This window comes from Bombina bombina, chromosome 2, assembly GCF_027579735.1.
Source record: "Bombina bombina isolate aBomBom1 chromosome 2, aBomBom1.pri, whole genome shotgun sequence".
NCBI classification, from domain to species: domain Eukaryota; kingdom Metazoa; phylum Chordata; class Amphibia; order Anura; family Bombinatoridae; genus Bombina; species Bombina bombina.
In genome coordinates this window covers 142,541,509-142,557,674 of record NC_069500.1, presented here as the reverse complement: position 1 = coordinate 142,557,674, position 16,166 = coordinate 142,541,509, and the positions used below count along the sequence as shown (strand labels likewise).

Here is a 16,166-nt window from a genome sequence, read left to right as displayed (position 1 = left end):
CGCGAATTCATCTAAGACCATTACAACTGTGCATGCTCAGACAGTGGAATGGGGATTATACAGACTTGTCTCCAACGATACAAGTAGATCAGAGGATCAGAGACTCACTCCGTTGGTGGCTGACCCTGGACAACCTGTCACAAGGGATGAGCTTCCGCAGACCGGAGTGGGTCATTGTCACGACCGACGCCAGTCTGGTGGGCTGGGGCGCGGTCTGGGAACCCCTGAAAGCTCAGGGGCTTTGGTCTCGGGAAGAATCTCTTCTACCGATAAACATTCTGGAACTGAGAGCGATATTCAATGCTCTCAGAGCTTGGCCTCAACTTGCAAAGGCCAAATTCATAAGGTTTCAATCAGACAACATGACGACTGTTGCGTATATCAACCATCAGGGGGGAACAAGGAGTTCCCTGGCGATGGAAGAAGTGACCAAAATAATTCAATGGGCGGAGAATCACTCCTGCCACTTGTCTGCAATCCACATCCCAGGAGTGGAAAATTGGGAAGCGGATTTTCTGAGTCGTCAGACATTTCATCCGGGGGAGTGGGAACTCCATCCGGAAATTTTTGCCCAAATAATTCAATTGTGGGGCATTCCAGACATGGATCTGATGGCGTCTCGTCAGAACTTCAAGGTTCCTTGCTACGGGTCCAGATCCAGGGATCCCAAGGCGGCTCTAGTGGATGCACTAGTAGCACCTTGGACCTTCAACCTAGCTTATGTGTTCCCACCGTTTCCTCTCATTCCCAGGCTGGTAGCCAGGATCAAACAGGAGAGGGTATCGGTGATCTTGATAGCTCCTGCGTGGCCACGCAGGACTTGGTATGCAGACCTGGTGAATATGTCATCAGCTCCACCATGGAAGCTACCTCTGAGACAGGACCTTCTTGTTCAAGGTCCGTTCGAACATCCGAATCTGGTTTCACTCCAACTGACTGCTTGGAGATTGAACGCTTGATTTTATCAAAGCGAGGGTTCTCAGATTCCGTCATTGATACTCTTGTTCAGGCTAGAAAGCCTGTAACTAGGAAAATCTACCATAAAATATGGAAAAAATATATCTGTTGGTGCGAATCTAAAGGATTCCCATGGAACAAGATAAAAATTCCTAGGATTCTATCCTTTCTTCAAGAGGGCTTGGAGAAAGGATTATCTGCGAGTTCTTTGAAGGGACAGATTTCTGCTTTATCTGTTTTACTTCACAAAAAGCTGGCGGCTGTACCAGACGTTCAGGCTTTTGTTCAGGCTCTGGTTAGAATCAAGCCTGTTTACAAACCTTTGACTCCTCCCTGGAGTCTCAATCTAGTTCTTTCAGTTCTTCAGGGGATTCCGTTTGAACCCCTACATTCCGTTGATATAAAGTTATTATCTTGGAAAGTTTTGTTTTTGGTTGCAATCTCTTCTGCTAGAAGAGTTTCAGAGTTATCTGCTCTGCAGTGTTCTCCTCCATATCTGGTGTTCCATGCAGATAAGGTGGTTTTGCGTACTAAACCTGGTTTTCTTCCGAAAGTTGTTTCTAATAAAAATATTAACCAGGAGATAGTCGTGCCTTCTTTGTGTCCTAATCCAGTTTCAAAGAAGGAACGTTTGTTGCACAACTTAGATGTAGTTCGTGCTCTCAAATTTTACTTAGCAGCTACTAAGGATTTCAGACAAACATCTTCTTTGTTTGTTGTTTATTCTGGTAAAAGGAGAGGTCAAAAAGCAACTTCTACCCCTCTCTCTTTCTGGCTTAAAAGCATTATCCGATTGGCTTATGAGACTGCCGGACGGCAGCCTCCTGAAAGAATCACAGCTCACTCCACTAGGGCTGTGGCTTCCACTTGGGCCTTCAAGAATGAGGCTTCTGTTGATCAGATATGTAAGGCAGCGACTTGGTCTTCACTGCACACTTTTGCCAAATTCTACAAATTTGATACTTTTGCTTCTTTTGAGGCTATTTTTGGGAGAAAGGTTTTGCAAACCGTGGTGCCTTCCATCTAGGCGACCTGATTTGTTCCCTCCCATCATCCGTGTCCTAAAGCTTTGGTATTGGTTCCCACAAGTAAGGATGACGCCGTGGACCGGACACACCTATGTTGGAGAAAACAGAATTTATGCTTACCTGATAAATTACTTTCTCCAACGGTGTGTCCGGTCCACGGCCCGCCCTGGTTTTTGATCAGGTCTGTTGGATTATTTTCTCTAACTACAGTCACCACGGTATCATATGATTTCTCCTATGCATATTCCTCCTTTACGTCGGTCGAATGACTGGGGAAGGCGGAGCCTAGGGGGGATCATGTGACCAGCTTTGCTGGGCTCTTTGCCATTTCCTGTTGGGGAAGAGAATATCCCACAAGTAAGGATGACGCCGTGGACCGGACACACCGTTGGAGAAAGTAATTTATCAGGTAAGCATAAATTCTGTTTTTCAAATAAAGTTGTTGTATTCATTGCAAAATGATTCTCAAATATGAAGGGAAAACTATTATGCAGCTTACAATTTGTGCTTAATGTCCCTTTAAGTAAGCTGTGTTCTTTCTTGTACAGGATGTAAAGCAAGAGCTGATCAGGCTGGTAAGAGCAGCAGGATTTGAGTGCCCCAGATCGTCCCCAGCTCCCAATGGTTTATATACAGAGCGAAGGCTTCCCTCTGCTCAGGAGACGGCTCTTCTTAAAGCTGTTCTAACAGCAGGACTGTATGACAGTGTTGGCAAGATCCTCTTCACAAAGTCTGTTGACATCACAGAGAAATTGGCTTGTGTAGTAGAAACCGCACAAGGAAAAGCACAAGTGCACCCATCCTCCGTGAACAGAGACCTCCAAACCTATGGATGGCTGCTGTATCAAGAGAAGGTGAGCTATATGCCCTTTAGTCTTTATTATGTCTGGTATTATTAGCTTTTCACATGAGGCTATCCAGTCAGATGGTATCTTTGTCTGGAAAAACATAAACACACTGGCACATGCGCACACTGACATATGCACATGCGCACACTGGCACATGCACACATACATACGCACACTATATATATATATATATATATATATATATATATTAATAAAGAAGCTTGGTTTTTTGGCTTTGTAAATATTCCCTGTAGTCTTAAACTAGTTCTGATCGTGAACAGATTACTTATAGCATTCACCAAAATTCACTACATTTTCAGAGGCAAGTGAAATGCATTCACCAATCACAATTCTCTTTTTTTTTTTTAAAGGGACAGTATACACCAATTTTCATATAACTGCATGTAATAAACACTACTATAAAGAATAATATGCACAGATACTGATCTAAAAATTCAGTATAAAACCTTTAACAAATTACTTAGAAGCTCCAAGTTTAGAACTATTGATTAGATAAGCAGGAACACCCAGGTAAAGTGGCTAAATTGCAGACACCCCCCCCCCCCCCCTTCCCTGCATATGAAAAGACAGATTATACAAACAGAAGCCAGCAGTAGACTGGAAAGCGCGTCTACTTCTGATACTGAGGGGCTTGGTTAGGAGTCTGAAAATCTGCACAATGTTATTAAAAAATAAGCAAAACTGATGGGCTACATAAATGGATAATCTACAAAACATTTATGCATAGAAAAATTTGGTGTATGATGGCCCTTTTATAAGAAGGGGAGTGCACATTAAAGGAACAGTTTAGATGGCTGAAATAAATATCAGTGCATTTAAAAAATGTCTTGTAAAAATGACTTGTAGAGGAAACTGATCTAGGTCATATGCTATTACATTATGGGATAGATTTATTAACGCTGAGGAGTACAGGGGCGCGTATACGCGCCCCTGAACGCCTCAGCTCGCCTGTGGCTGGGCTAAATTACCCGCAGGTATTCGACTTTGCGCTCGCGTGCAATCATGCCCCCTGCCCGCGCACAGCCAATCACGCGTGGGCAGGAGCTGTCAATCTCCTCAGTCGGACTCGACCGAGGAGATTGAATTTTGCCACCTTAGAAGTGGCGAAGAGCTTAGGGAAGCAGCGGTCTGGTGACCGCTGCTTGATAAATCACGGCGAGCAAGTTCTTGTGAGAACTTGCAGCCGTAGGGGCTTGATAAATCGAGCCCTATGTGTTTGTGTAAACAGTAATATAATACTCATCAGACTGCAGGACGATCTGCACTTTATTTTGTTGTTCCTCAAGTAATTGGCATCATTTTATATTTCCCAAGTAACTGCAAACGTTTTGTAGCTCACGAAAAAATATTTCTGGGGCTTAAAATTATTCTAACACTGAGGTCCCTCTTTCTTGTTCATTACCCAATTGTGGGATAAAGGGGCTATGAAACCCAAGCATTTTATTTTGTGATTCAGACAGAGCATACAATTTTTTTATTTTTTTTATTCCAATTTACTACTTTTTTTAGTTTTGATTCGTTCCCATGGTATTCTTTGATGAAGAGATACGGGTAGGTGTCTGGCAGGAAATATTGCTGCCATCTAGTGCTCTTGCAAATGGATAACTTTCTTGCACAACTGCTGCCATATAGAGATCCAGACATGTGCACACTCCTGTGCTTACATCCATGCTTTTCAACAAAAGATACAAAAAGAACAAAGAAAGATTTATAATAGAAGTAAATTAGAAAGTTGTTTAAAACTGTATGCTCTATCTGAATCATGAAAGAAAAAAAATAGGGTTTCATGTCCCTTTAAGTGTCTAAAATGATATAGTAAACTTTGTGTTTATGAGGTATTTATTGTTATATAAGGGCTTTATACACAGGATTACATTACAGGTCTGTTGTATGTTTGGCAGGTTAAATATTCAAAGATCTACTTGCGAGAGACAACTCTCGTTTCTCCTTTTCCTATGCTGCTATTTGGAGGGGACATAGCCGTGCAGCATCGAGAACGCCTCCTGACTGTAGATGACTGGATCCAATTCCAGGTACTCAGAATTCATAAAAATATGAAAGAGCGAGCTGCCTTGTGTTTTATGCATTTAAAGAGTTGTTAACAAACTGAGTATTACTCTATTTCTATTACTTTTTTTCCATCCAGTGCTCATAGGGTGCATAGTAACAAAAAGCTGATGAATTCTGTATGTGTCCATAGCACAAGTATGCTGTACAGCCTCTGTTTGGCTTTGTAGTCCCTGCTTTCTATTTTAAAAAAATGAAAAAGCTGTAGAAAGAGTAGAAACTAAATGCAGACTCCTGAATACATGGCATTTTATTTTTGTAGCTTCACTGTGTGCATAGAGAGTGAGCTCACAATTTTGCATTAGGGAGATATCACAGTTTTCTGGATAAAGATTTCACATTAAAGGCTTAATTTGTGCTTTCAAAAGCAATACTCTAATAACCTTACAATAATGACCTTATGAGAGAATTACTATGTGAACAAATGCACATTTAGTTTTCAAACTCCCTCTTCCCACAAAAGGTAAAATGTTTGGTCATAGAAATAATATATTTTTTGAAATACAATATATAGTGTAGCACAGGTATAGATTACAGTCCAGTATAGAGTCTAGCACGCACAGGCCTAGATTCCAGTCCAGTATATAGTCTAGCAGCACACACAGGCCTAGATTCCAGTCCGGTATAGAGTCTAGCACACACAGGCCTAGATTCCAGTCCGGTATAGAGTCTAGCACACACAGGCCTAGATTCCAGTCCAGTATACAGTCTAGCACACACAGGCCTAGATTCCAGTCCAGTATACAGTCTAGCACACACAGGACTAGATTCCAGTCCAGTATACAGTTTAGCACACACAGGACTAGATTCCAGTCCAGTATACAGTCTAGCACACACAGGACTAGATTCCAGTCCAGTATACAGTCTAGCACACACAGGACTAGATTCCAGTCCAGTATACAGTCTAGCACACACAGGACTAGATTGCAGTCCAGTATACAGTCTAGCACACACAGGACTAGATTGCAGTCCAGTATACAGTCTAGCACACACAGGACTAGATTCCAGTCCAGTATACAGTCTAGCACACACAGGACTAGATTCCAGTCCCAGTCCCCTCTTTTGCGCTCTCTCTCTCCCCCCTCTCTTTTGCTCTCTCTCCCCCTCTCTTTTGCTCTCTCTCCCACCTCTCTTTTGCTCTCTCTCCCACCTCTCTTTTGCTCTCTCTCCCCTCTCTCTTTTGCTCTCTCTCTCCCCCTCTCTTTTGCTCTCTCTCTCCCCCTCTTTTGCGCTCTCTCCCCCTCTCTTTTTTTCTCTCTCTCTCCCTCCTCTATTTTGCTCTCTCTCCCCCCTCTCTTTTGCTCTCTCTCTCCCCTCTCTTTTGCTCTCTCTCTCTCCATCCCTCTCTTTTGCTCTCTCTCTCCCCCTGTCTATTGCTCTCTCTCCCCCCTCTCTTTTGCTCTCTCCCCCCCTCTCTTTCCCCTCTCTCTCCCCCCTCTCTCTCTCCCCCTCTCTCCCCCCTCTCTCTCTCTTTCCCCCCTCTCTCTCTCTCACCCCTCTCTCTCCCCCCTCTCTTCTTTTGCTCTCTCTACCCCTTTTATTTTGCTCTCTCTCTTCCCTTCTCTTTTGCTCTCACTCTTTCCCCCTCTTATTTTCTCTCTCCCCCTCTATTTTGCTCTCTCTCCCCTCTCTTGCTCTTTCCCCTCTCTTTTGTTCTCTCACCCTCTCTCTATCTCTCTCCCCTCTATCTCGCGTGCGCGACCGCCCCCGGCCCGCCCCCTTCCCGCTCGTCCCTCCTCTGCTCACGCCCGGCCACGCCCACTTATGCTCGCACCGCAGATCAGGTAGGGACTCTAAGGCCAGGTGTGTTTGTCCTCGTGCTGTCTCTACTGTGCATGACAGCTTCGGACAAACACACTTGGCCTTTTATATTATAGGATTATTTTGTATTTTTAATGTTTAGCCACTAGGTGGCAGTGGATTGTAATGAAGTGGTTACAGTTGCTTTAAAAGTTTGGCACTTGTAATTACAAGACATTTCTGTTGTGTTACTATAGAATGCCATATTAGCCAAGTCTTAATGTTTTTAAAACAAATTAACATCCTTTTTACTGCAATTATTTTTTAGTAGCCCAACTCCACCCACCATTTGCTTTATTTGGAGGAACCAATCTGGGCTTTAGTCTGCAGACAACAAAGCTAGTCATTGTCAGTTATTATAAACGTTTTTTTGTTTTTGCAGTTATCAGTTAAAGCCAATTAAATGCAGATATGTATCAAGGTTATAGCCTTGAGATGTCAGCAGGCTGCATATTAGCATCTGATAGTTAAAATTGCTTTATTTTCAGAGCTAATTTACATGTCAAAATTAAACATTCATGAATCAGATTGAGCCTGCAATTTTAAATTACTCTAATTTACTTCTATTATCAGTTTATTCTGCTCCTACTGAGCATGTGCAAGAGTTCAGTTAATGCATATAAAACTGTAATTGGCTGTTGGCTGTCACATGATACAGTGGGCAGGAAATGGAAGCAATCTTTGAAGTTTCACAGCAAAAAAAACTACTGATAATTTAAAATTCAGAGTTTGTACTATTACGTTTTTGCTGTGCATTTGAAGATAATGCAATTCTATTGTATTTAATGGTCTTTTTAAACTTTTCAATGTATTTCTATTATCAAACGGATTTAGTTGCAGATTAGTGGCTGCACATATATTCCTCTTGTCGTTGGCTCACCAGATGTGTTCAACTAGTGCATTGCTGTTAAAAAAATATACCAAGAGAATGAAGCCAATATCATAATATAAGTAAATTGGAAAGTTGTTTAAAATTGTATTCTCTATCCAAATTATTAAAGAAATATGTTGGGTTTCATGTCTCTTAGCCAGGAGGCCTTGAACACTGTATATTTGTCTGACTGAAATGGTTAATCAAGGAAAGAAATGATCAAATAAACTATTTAGTATACTTTAATTATTTATTTTGCCTGCTTTTGCTGTAAAATACATCTGAAAAGTGTACTTGTTCCACTTTCTTCTATTGAGCCTGTAGTGCTTCCATCATACCTAATTATGGGGAAAGATACCTGACCCTGCAGTATTCTGATTGGTTAGCTCAGAGCACAAGCTCATTTACATCTGTCCTTAATTGGTTATAGCAAATGAGACCAGGAACATACGGTTTCTACCAGGCTTTTCTAGAATAGAGTAGACCTGAATTGCTTGTGAAAAAAAATCATCAGTTTTTAAATGTTATATTATACTTCAGTACACAATTATATAGAGCACACACAGCGGGACTCTTACCTGCTTTCAAAATCAAGCCCCTTAAATAAAAATAATAGAAAGTTAAAGGAACAGTAAAGTGAAAATGAAACTTTCATGATTTAGACAGAGCATGCACTTTTAAACAACTTTCCATTTTACTTCTGTTATCAAAGTTGCTTTGTTCTCTTGGTATCTTTTATTGGAAAATTAAACTAGGTAGGCTCATAACAGAAGTAAATTGGAAAGTTGTTTGAAATTGCATGCTCTATCTGAATCATAATAGTCTAATTTTGACTTTACTGTCCCTTTAAAGGGACACTAAACCCAAATAATTTTGAATGATTCAGATAGAGCATGCAATTGTAAGCAACTTTCTAATTTACTCCTATTATCAATTTGTCTTTGTTTTCTTACTATCATTATTTAAAAAGCAGGCATGTAAACCTTAGGAGCCGGCCTATTTTAGGTTCAGCACCCTGGATAGTGCTTGCTTATTGGTGGCTACATTTGGCTAACCAATAAGGAAGTGTAATGTTGAAAATTGGGAATAGGATCTCACCAAAAAACGGTCAAAGTTGCATATTTAAATATGCTAGCACTTAGATGCATCCAAGGTGCACAAACAATCAATTCTGTACATGTCCGTACATATCCTGCAGGCTATTGAAAAAATAACCCTTATAAACAGCAATTAAGTACATATGTTCATTTGTACTAGTGTTGTTCTGTGCTGCATCACAGTTTACAGTCCGCTATGACCATTGTATCTTAACCACCTTCCCTCGTGTTAGATAATAGTCCTCAGTGGGGTAACTGTATAATATAGAGTATAACAGTTCAATGTAAACCGTATTAACAAAAATCTTGTTACTCACAAATCACCCCTCCAGGTGCCAAAGGATCTCTGTTGGGCTTGTCGTATTCTACTTATATCAGACCGTAGCAGTTAAACGCTTTCTGTCCTTCCCGCAAGTAGTACAGCTCACCCGGGACTCTGGAAAAAGCTGATCTGTGGACCGTTCCCCCGTAGGTCCCTTAAAGCTTTACGTGCTCACTCCTGGCCCAAGTGAGATGAGACAAACAAAGTAAGATTGAGGAGCACCAAAACAAGCCAAAGGATTAAAACAAAGTATTTATTAGCAAATCGAGGCTTAGAGTACGGCGTCTTTGACTAAACATGTCAGCCTTTGTACTTGTTCCATGTACTCTTTTTAATAGTTTCACTAGGGTTGTTTTTTAACGATTTGCTAATAAATACTTTAAGTTTTAATCCTTTGGCTTGTTTCGGTGCTCCTCAATCCTACTTTGTTTGTCTTAATAAGCAAGTGTAACCCATGTACTGAACCAAAAATGGGCCCGCTCCTAAGCTTTACATTCCTGATTTTAAAATAAAGATGGCAAGAGAACAAAGAAAAAATTATAATAGGAGTAAATTAGAAAGTTGCTTAATATTGCCTGCTCTATCTGAATTCATGAAGGAAAAAAATGGGTTTAGTGTCCTTTTAACTCAAGATTTGTTATTGTTTAAAAAGATAGCTAAAACCTTTATTACCCATTCCCCAGTTTTGCACATGGTTCTATTAATATACTTTTTACCTCTGTGATTACCTTGTATCTAAGCCTCTTTTGACAGCCCCCTGATCACATGACTTTTTATTTATTATCTATTGACTTGCATTTTAGCTGTGTTGTGCAAAACCCATGGGCGTGAGCACAATGTTATCTTTATGGCCCACATAAACTAGCAGTCTCCTGTTGTGAAAATCTAATTTAAAAAAAGCATGTGATAAGAGGCTGTCTAAAGTGACTTAGAAACAGGCAGAAATTTAAAGGTTTAAATGTTATAAAGTATATTAATCTAACAATGTTGGTTATGCAAAGCTGGGGAATGGGTAGTAAAGGCGTTATCTAACTTTTTAAACAATAGAATTAAAGGGACAGTCAACACTAAAATTGTTAACATAACAATTCAGTTACTACAGCTTTTATGCATTAGAAAAGCAGGTTATTGGTAAGAGCTTTACTAACAAATTGGAACAGATGTAGATTTATTTTATTTTACTTATTATGACCTTGTGTATTGTTGCCTCTGTAGGCTCCTGTGAAGATCGCCGTCATTTTTAAAGAGTTGCGTGTCTTAATAGAATCTGTTCTTAAGAAAAAACTTGAAAACCCCAAAATGTCTCTTGAAGGTAAGTTTGCTACTGACTCTTTAGCATAATGCATTGTTAAATGGCTAAATCAGTCAGATTTAAAGAAAATTATAAATTAATCATCACAATAACTTGGGCAAAATGTATTTATATAAAAGTAAATTACCATGCTCATCCACAAGAGGGAGCCAGTGTTTTCTGCAGAAATGAATTGGTGCGCTTGTGTTTATGTAGTGCTAATATACTGTACCTAAATGTGAATTAAAAGTTACAAAAATCAAACGTTTATGTTTCACATAGTGCATCAAATTTAAAAAATCCAATATTATTTTTAATTGCATGGTTTGGCTCTTGAAATGAGTTTTCTGGACCCAGATTGGTCAACAGATCTTAGCCTTATTGGCTGGGATATTTGGGTTTGAACATCATCTTCAAATTGTGTTATAGTAGGATGTTCTATCAACTATGATGGGGGAGTGCACAGCATGGCAGAAGTAGTTTGCATTCTCTGTTGGCAGAAATCAGTCTATGCAGATATGCGAGTTGGCCCCTTCCTAGGACCCACTTGTCATTTTATCTCACCCTATCCATGTTATGGGCAGCTTTGGTACAGACACTACTATTACCTAAATATTTATGATAAATCAAGTGGTGAAATATCACGGCCCATCCAAACTCCTGGGTTACATTTGACCTCTAAGTGATATCTCAGTGATCAACATTCCTCTTTCATTCTCTAAATAGGTCCCCTTAGCTATATGTAAAAAATAAAGAGAATGAGTAAATATAGAAATTTAATATTTATTTCAAGAATGCTCAACATAGTGAATCTCCCAACTATCTGAATATTACGTTACTATGTTGAGTGTGAAGACATTGCTTTCTGATTTATAACTTTTATTTAGTACATCTAACAACCTCTCCATCCCACAATGTTTCTTGCATTTGATCTCCACAAACCTTGTGCTCAATTTATGTTTGTTTTTTTTACTACCATTAGTATGTTTTACTTTAATGTTTATTAGAAAATGTAGCTAGTAAGTTTTGTAACTGTCATTTTTTTTTTGCATCAACCATGTGATATTTTTAGATCAGGATAGTGATTATTTAGGCTGTTGTAATTCCTAGAGCTATAAAAGCGCTCTACAAACTTCTCAAGATGGACCCTGCTACATATCTATCCCTAATTGGCTTTAGCAGAGAACATCTGCAAAACAAAGCAAATAACATGCCAATTTGTTTTAAAAATGTTTAGACGTTTCTCATATGTTACTTTATAGCAAGACAACAGATATGCCTTGCCATGGTGTTTACTTTTACAACCTGCAGATCAGAAGCATCCATTTCTAAACTCACTGTTTAGTTAGACATGGTACTTACTGTAACTTTGCTTATTTTTAATTTCTGTAACTTTTTTTTTTTGTCTTTATAATAGATGACAAGATTTTGAATATAATCAAAGAACTAGTAAAAACGGAACAGTAAAGAGCACAGGACGTCCAATCCCAGGGATTGTTTACAGAAGAACAGGAAACCACTACAAATACTGTAGTATTGTATTAAAATGCAAAAACAAAGATTTTCTTTGCATGTATGATCAATTTCGCTAACCTTTTCTAGGTTGAATGATAAATTGTAAAGCTTAGCTGATATTTTTCATACTGAAGAATTATTAAAAAATAATGTAATTTACAATAAAGACATGCCATACTGTTTAATACATTTTGTCGACTGATGATGTTTTTTCTCATTAACATTAAACAAATACTGAATAGTTTTTTTTTATTTGAATTAAAAACAAATTATTTTTACCTGATGATAATTTAATTTCCTTCTTAGCAGTGAGAGTCCATGATGACATTCATAACCTATGGGAAATACTATTCCTGGCAACCAGGAGGAGGCAAAGACACCCCAGCCGAGTATAAGGAAAAGTGAAGAGAGATACAAGGGGTACAGAGGTACAATTGACTGCCGCCACTACAATATAACAATAGGGCGGGGTTGTGTACTCTCACTACAAAAAAGAAGAATAAAATTATCAGGTAAGAATACTTTTAGTTTTCCTTATATTGGCAGTGAGAGTCCAAGATGACATTCATAACCTATGGGAAACAAATACCCAAGCTGTGGAGTTCACGAATGTTCGGGCGGGAAGAAAAGGAAAGGCACTCTTCACTCCGGACATCCCACTGAAACAATGGAAACAAAAACATCCACAGAAAAAACTTCTCACCACTCCACTGAGATCGTAATCTGGCCCAAGCCAAAGACCCTGACAAAAAATATCATGCCTATCACCTCATAGGTCTACCGGAAAAATACAGAACAACTCAAACGAACACTGTCTCCTAGAAGACACAGTTACAATAAAACCCTGTAAACGAACATGCTCCCAATGGAGCAGCTAATAACCAAAGAGAGCGAACACCAGCCCAATGCGAACAAAACTAGCAAGCTATTAAACTATCAGAAAAAAATAGGACAAAGAATGTCCCTGAGCAAATGGATCTAGCGATCCAACTCTAAAGCTTCCTGGAGACAAAGGATAGACGTGGAGAGAAAACACTTTCCACTAACCAAATAACTCTGGACCAGAGAAGACAAAAACTGAAACAAACAGACCAGCCGACCTGAAAAGGGAGAAACATTCTAGGAAAGAACCATCTCTCACCATTCAATCTCCAGGCAGTTAACTGCAAGTTCTCAAGACCCTGATAGAGGAATAGACCCTGAGACAACAAATCCCGGCAAAGAGGCAGTCGCCAAGGAGGAGCAGAAGACATTCTCATTAAGTCAGCATACCAAAGCCTGCACAGCCACGCAGGAGCAATTAGAATGGTAAGAACATCCTGCTGTTTAATCCGAACCACCAATCGGAGAAGAACAATAGGAGGGAACAGGTAGACCAAGTTGTAGTTCCAAGGAACCACAAGCAGGTCCACTAGCTCTGCCCTAGGATCCCTAGTCTCCTTGGAAGTTTAGCATTAAAGCGGGTAGCCATCAAATCTATATCTGGAATACCCCATCGATGGGTTAATTCCTGAATAAGTTCCTGATTTAGTGACCATTCCTCTGAATGGAGAGTCTGCATTTTCAACAAGTCTACTTCCCAATGCTCCACCCCTGGAATATACAAGGCAGAGATTTGACATTGGTTCCTCTCTGCAACCACAGAATGCTAGACACTTCCTGCATTGCCAGAGGGCTTTGGGCACCTCCCTGAAGGTTGACATAGACCATTCTAAAAGTACATTATAAATAGACACTAACTCCAGAATATTAATAGGGAGAGACACTTCTTCTTGATCCCAAGAGCTTTGTGCTTCAAGGGCCACAAGAAGCGACCCATCCAAACTGGTTCGTGTCCACTGAGAGAACAACCCTGGAAGGACAACAAAAATTAAGTTCTAAATGGACGAGAAGGATATCCACCAATGAAGACTCTCCCTCGTCTTAGCATTCAGAAAAAACTCTGCGACAAGTCTGGATGATCCCTATTCTACTCTCAAAGCATGCACAACTAAAGGGGACGCAGATAAAATCTAGCGAATGGTACAGCTTTAGACGCTGCCATCATTCAATCTACCACCTCCATGCATTGCGTCACTCATGAATAAACATTAGAAAGAAGCCGGGAACATGACCCAGACGTGCATTACTGCGTTGATCAGAGAGAGAGAGTCTAAAACCGTTACCCAAAAGCAAAGCCTCGTAGATGGAACGAGGGAACTACTCTCCAGGTTGATCTTTCAACCATGTGTTTGAAGGCAAGAAAGAATTCTCTGAGTTTTCCCCTGGGCCACCCACAATGACTGAGCCTGAACCAGAATATCCTCCAGATAGGAAACTAATGCAAATCCCTGTAGGCGAGTCCCAGCCAAAAGAGCTCCCAGCACCTTGTTAAGTACTCAAGGGGCTGTAGCCAATTCTACTACTAGCAGCTTTACAAATTGTGAATGCTGATTTAGAACGGCAAAGCAAGAAACAAAAATAATACCTATGCATCCTGATGTGAAGGAAAGCATTCTCTAAAACAATGGTAGACATAGATTGACCCTCCTCAGCAAGAAGAAAGGATTTTAAAGATTTCACCTTAAAGATCGGAACTTGAAATGAGCTTTCTAAGGATATATGATCCCCGGCTTGCCTGAGCCAAACCATAAAAAAACTTAATTTCTTTATTACAGAGCACCTCCCTCTGCCTACCTCCTTGAGTTGAGGCAAAGAACTACTGGGGGGTAGGGGAAGTGGGGGGTATATTTATAGTCTTGTTGGAGTGTTTTTGCTTCCTCTTGGTGGCCAGGAATAGTATTTCCCATAGGTTATGAATGTCATAGTGGACTCCTGTACTGTACATGATGTTCTGCTGAATGTAGCACATACAAATTGCCTATCATCTGTTACATCACTCACTACAAACTGACTCTGGAAGCAACATCAACACAATAACTTTGTGTTGGGTTTCCATGGGAGAGCAGCTGTACACAAGCATCAACATGCACAATACCACAAGCGTAGGCTGGAGTGGTGTAAAGCATGCCACTAATGGACCCTGGAGCAGCAAATATGTGTTCTCTGGAGTGAGTAATCATGCTTCACTATCTGGCAGTCTGATTGAAGAATGCTACTTATGAAAATGTATGGTGCCTACAGTAAAGTTTGGTGGAGGAGGCATAATGATCAGGGGCTGTTTTACAGGGTTTGGGCTAAGCCCCTTTGTATCAAGTAGCATTAAGATGACCATTCACTGGAACTAAGACATTTTACACGATTGGGTGTTTTAGATTTTGTGGGCAACAATTTGGCAAAAGCCCTTTCCTATTACAGCATTATTGTTCACAAAGCAAGGTCCATAAAGAAATGGATTGATGAGTTTTGTGTAAAGGAGCTCGAGTGGCGCGTACACAGCCCTGACCTCAGCCCAACTGAACACCTTTGGGATTAAATGGATTTCAGATTGCGAACCAGACAAGCATCAGTTCCTGACCTCACAATTGCTCTTTTGGCTAAATGTGCACAAATGCCCACAGATACACTCAAAAATCTTTTGGAAAGCCTTCCAATAAGAGTGACGATGAGTGCACTTGGATTTACTTATAATCATTTATATTCATTGTTATGCTATGTTCATACTATGTACTATGCCTTCAGTGGGAACTGAACTCACCATACTAGCAGTAGGAGTTAGGTATTCCATAAAGAAAAAATATGTATTTTATTTATTACACTGTTTCTTGCATACGTGTTTAACCTCTGTAAAAGAGTTAAACATATTTAAAGTTGGCTGCAGAGCAGCAAGCACTACTGGGAACTAGTAGGCAATTGGTGGCTACATACATATGCCTCTTTATCACTGGTTCACTAGTAGTGTATTGATGCTCTGGAGATGGCTTTAACTGTGTGTGTGATAGGGATAGCTGGTGAAGTTTTAAGTTGGTGGGGAAGAGTATTCTGCCATTTTTATAACCATAAGTTGTGGTGTTTCATTGTTTTAATACAGAAATCAGACATTTATTCAGTAATTTATGTCCACTTGTTATAGAATTTAGAAAAAACATAGTTGACATATAAAATATCCCCTTTGTGTTATTTAATCAGAAATAAATCACTGAATTAACTAAAACTAGTTAACTAGGGACACATGGGAAATGATAATTGTTTTCTATTTCTTTTTTTAAGGTGATGAGAGCCAGCAAGTTATTACTCCTGGGAATGCCGCTCCTGACCCACAAGGAGTAGGCAAAGATTCCCAAAACTCCAAGAGCACTTAAAGTGAATATAAACTTTCATCAATTAGTGCCCGGTTTTTAAAAATACTATTTAAAACAGGGGCACTTTCATTGATGAAAGTTTACATTGCACCATATTTTTACAAATAC

At 39.8% G+C, this 16,166-nt stretch overlaps 1 protein-coding gene across 1 annotated transcript in view; it reads left to right on the top strand.

Annotated features, from left to right (window-relative positions):
- Nucleotides 1-12,006, top strand: part of DHX29 (DExH-box helicase 29) — a 302,630-nt gene extending 290,624 nt beyond the window's left edge. The window contains exons 25-28 of the mRNA XM_053701278.1: nucleotides 2,534-2,839; nucleotides 4,756-4,887; nucleotides 10,227-10,323; nucleotides 11,720-12,006. Coding sequence (XP_053557253.1) covers nucleotides 2,534-2,839; nucleotides 4,756-4,887; nucleotides 10,227-10,323; nucleotides 11,720-11,769 — 585 coding nt within the window. The 3' untranslated portion in view covers nucleotides 11,770-12,006. The remainder of the gene's footprint in view (nucleotides 1-2,533; nucleotides 2,840-4,755; nucleotides 4,888-10,226; nucleotides 10,324-11,719) is intronic.
- The last annotated feature ends 4,160 nt before the right edge of the window (nucleotides 12,007-16,166 follow it).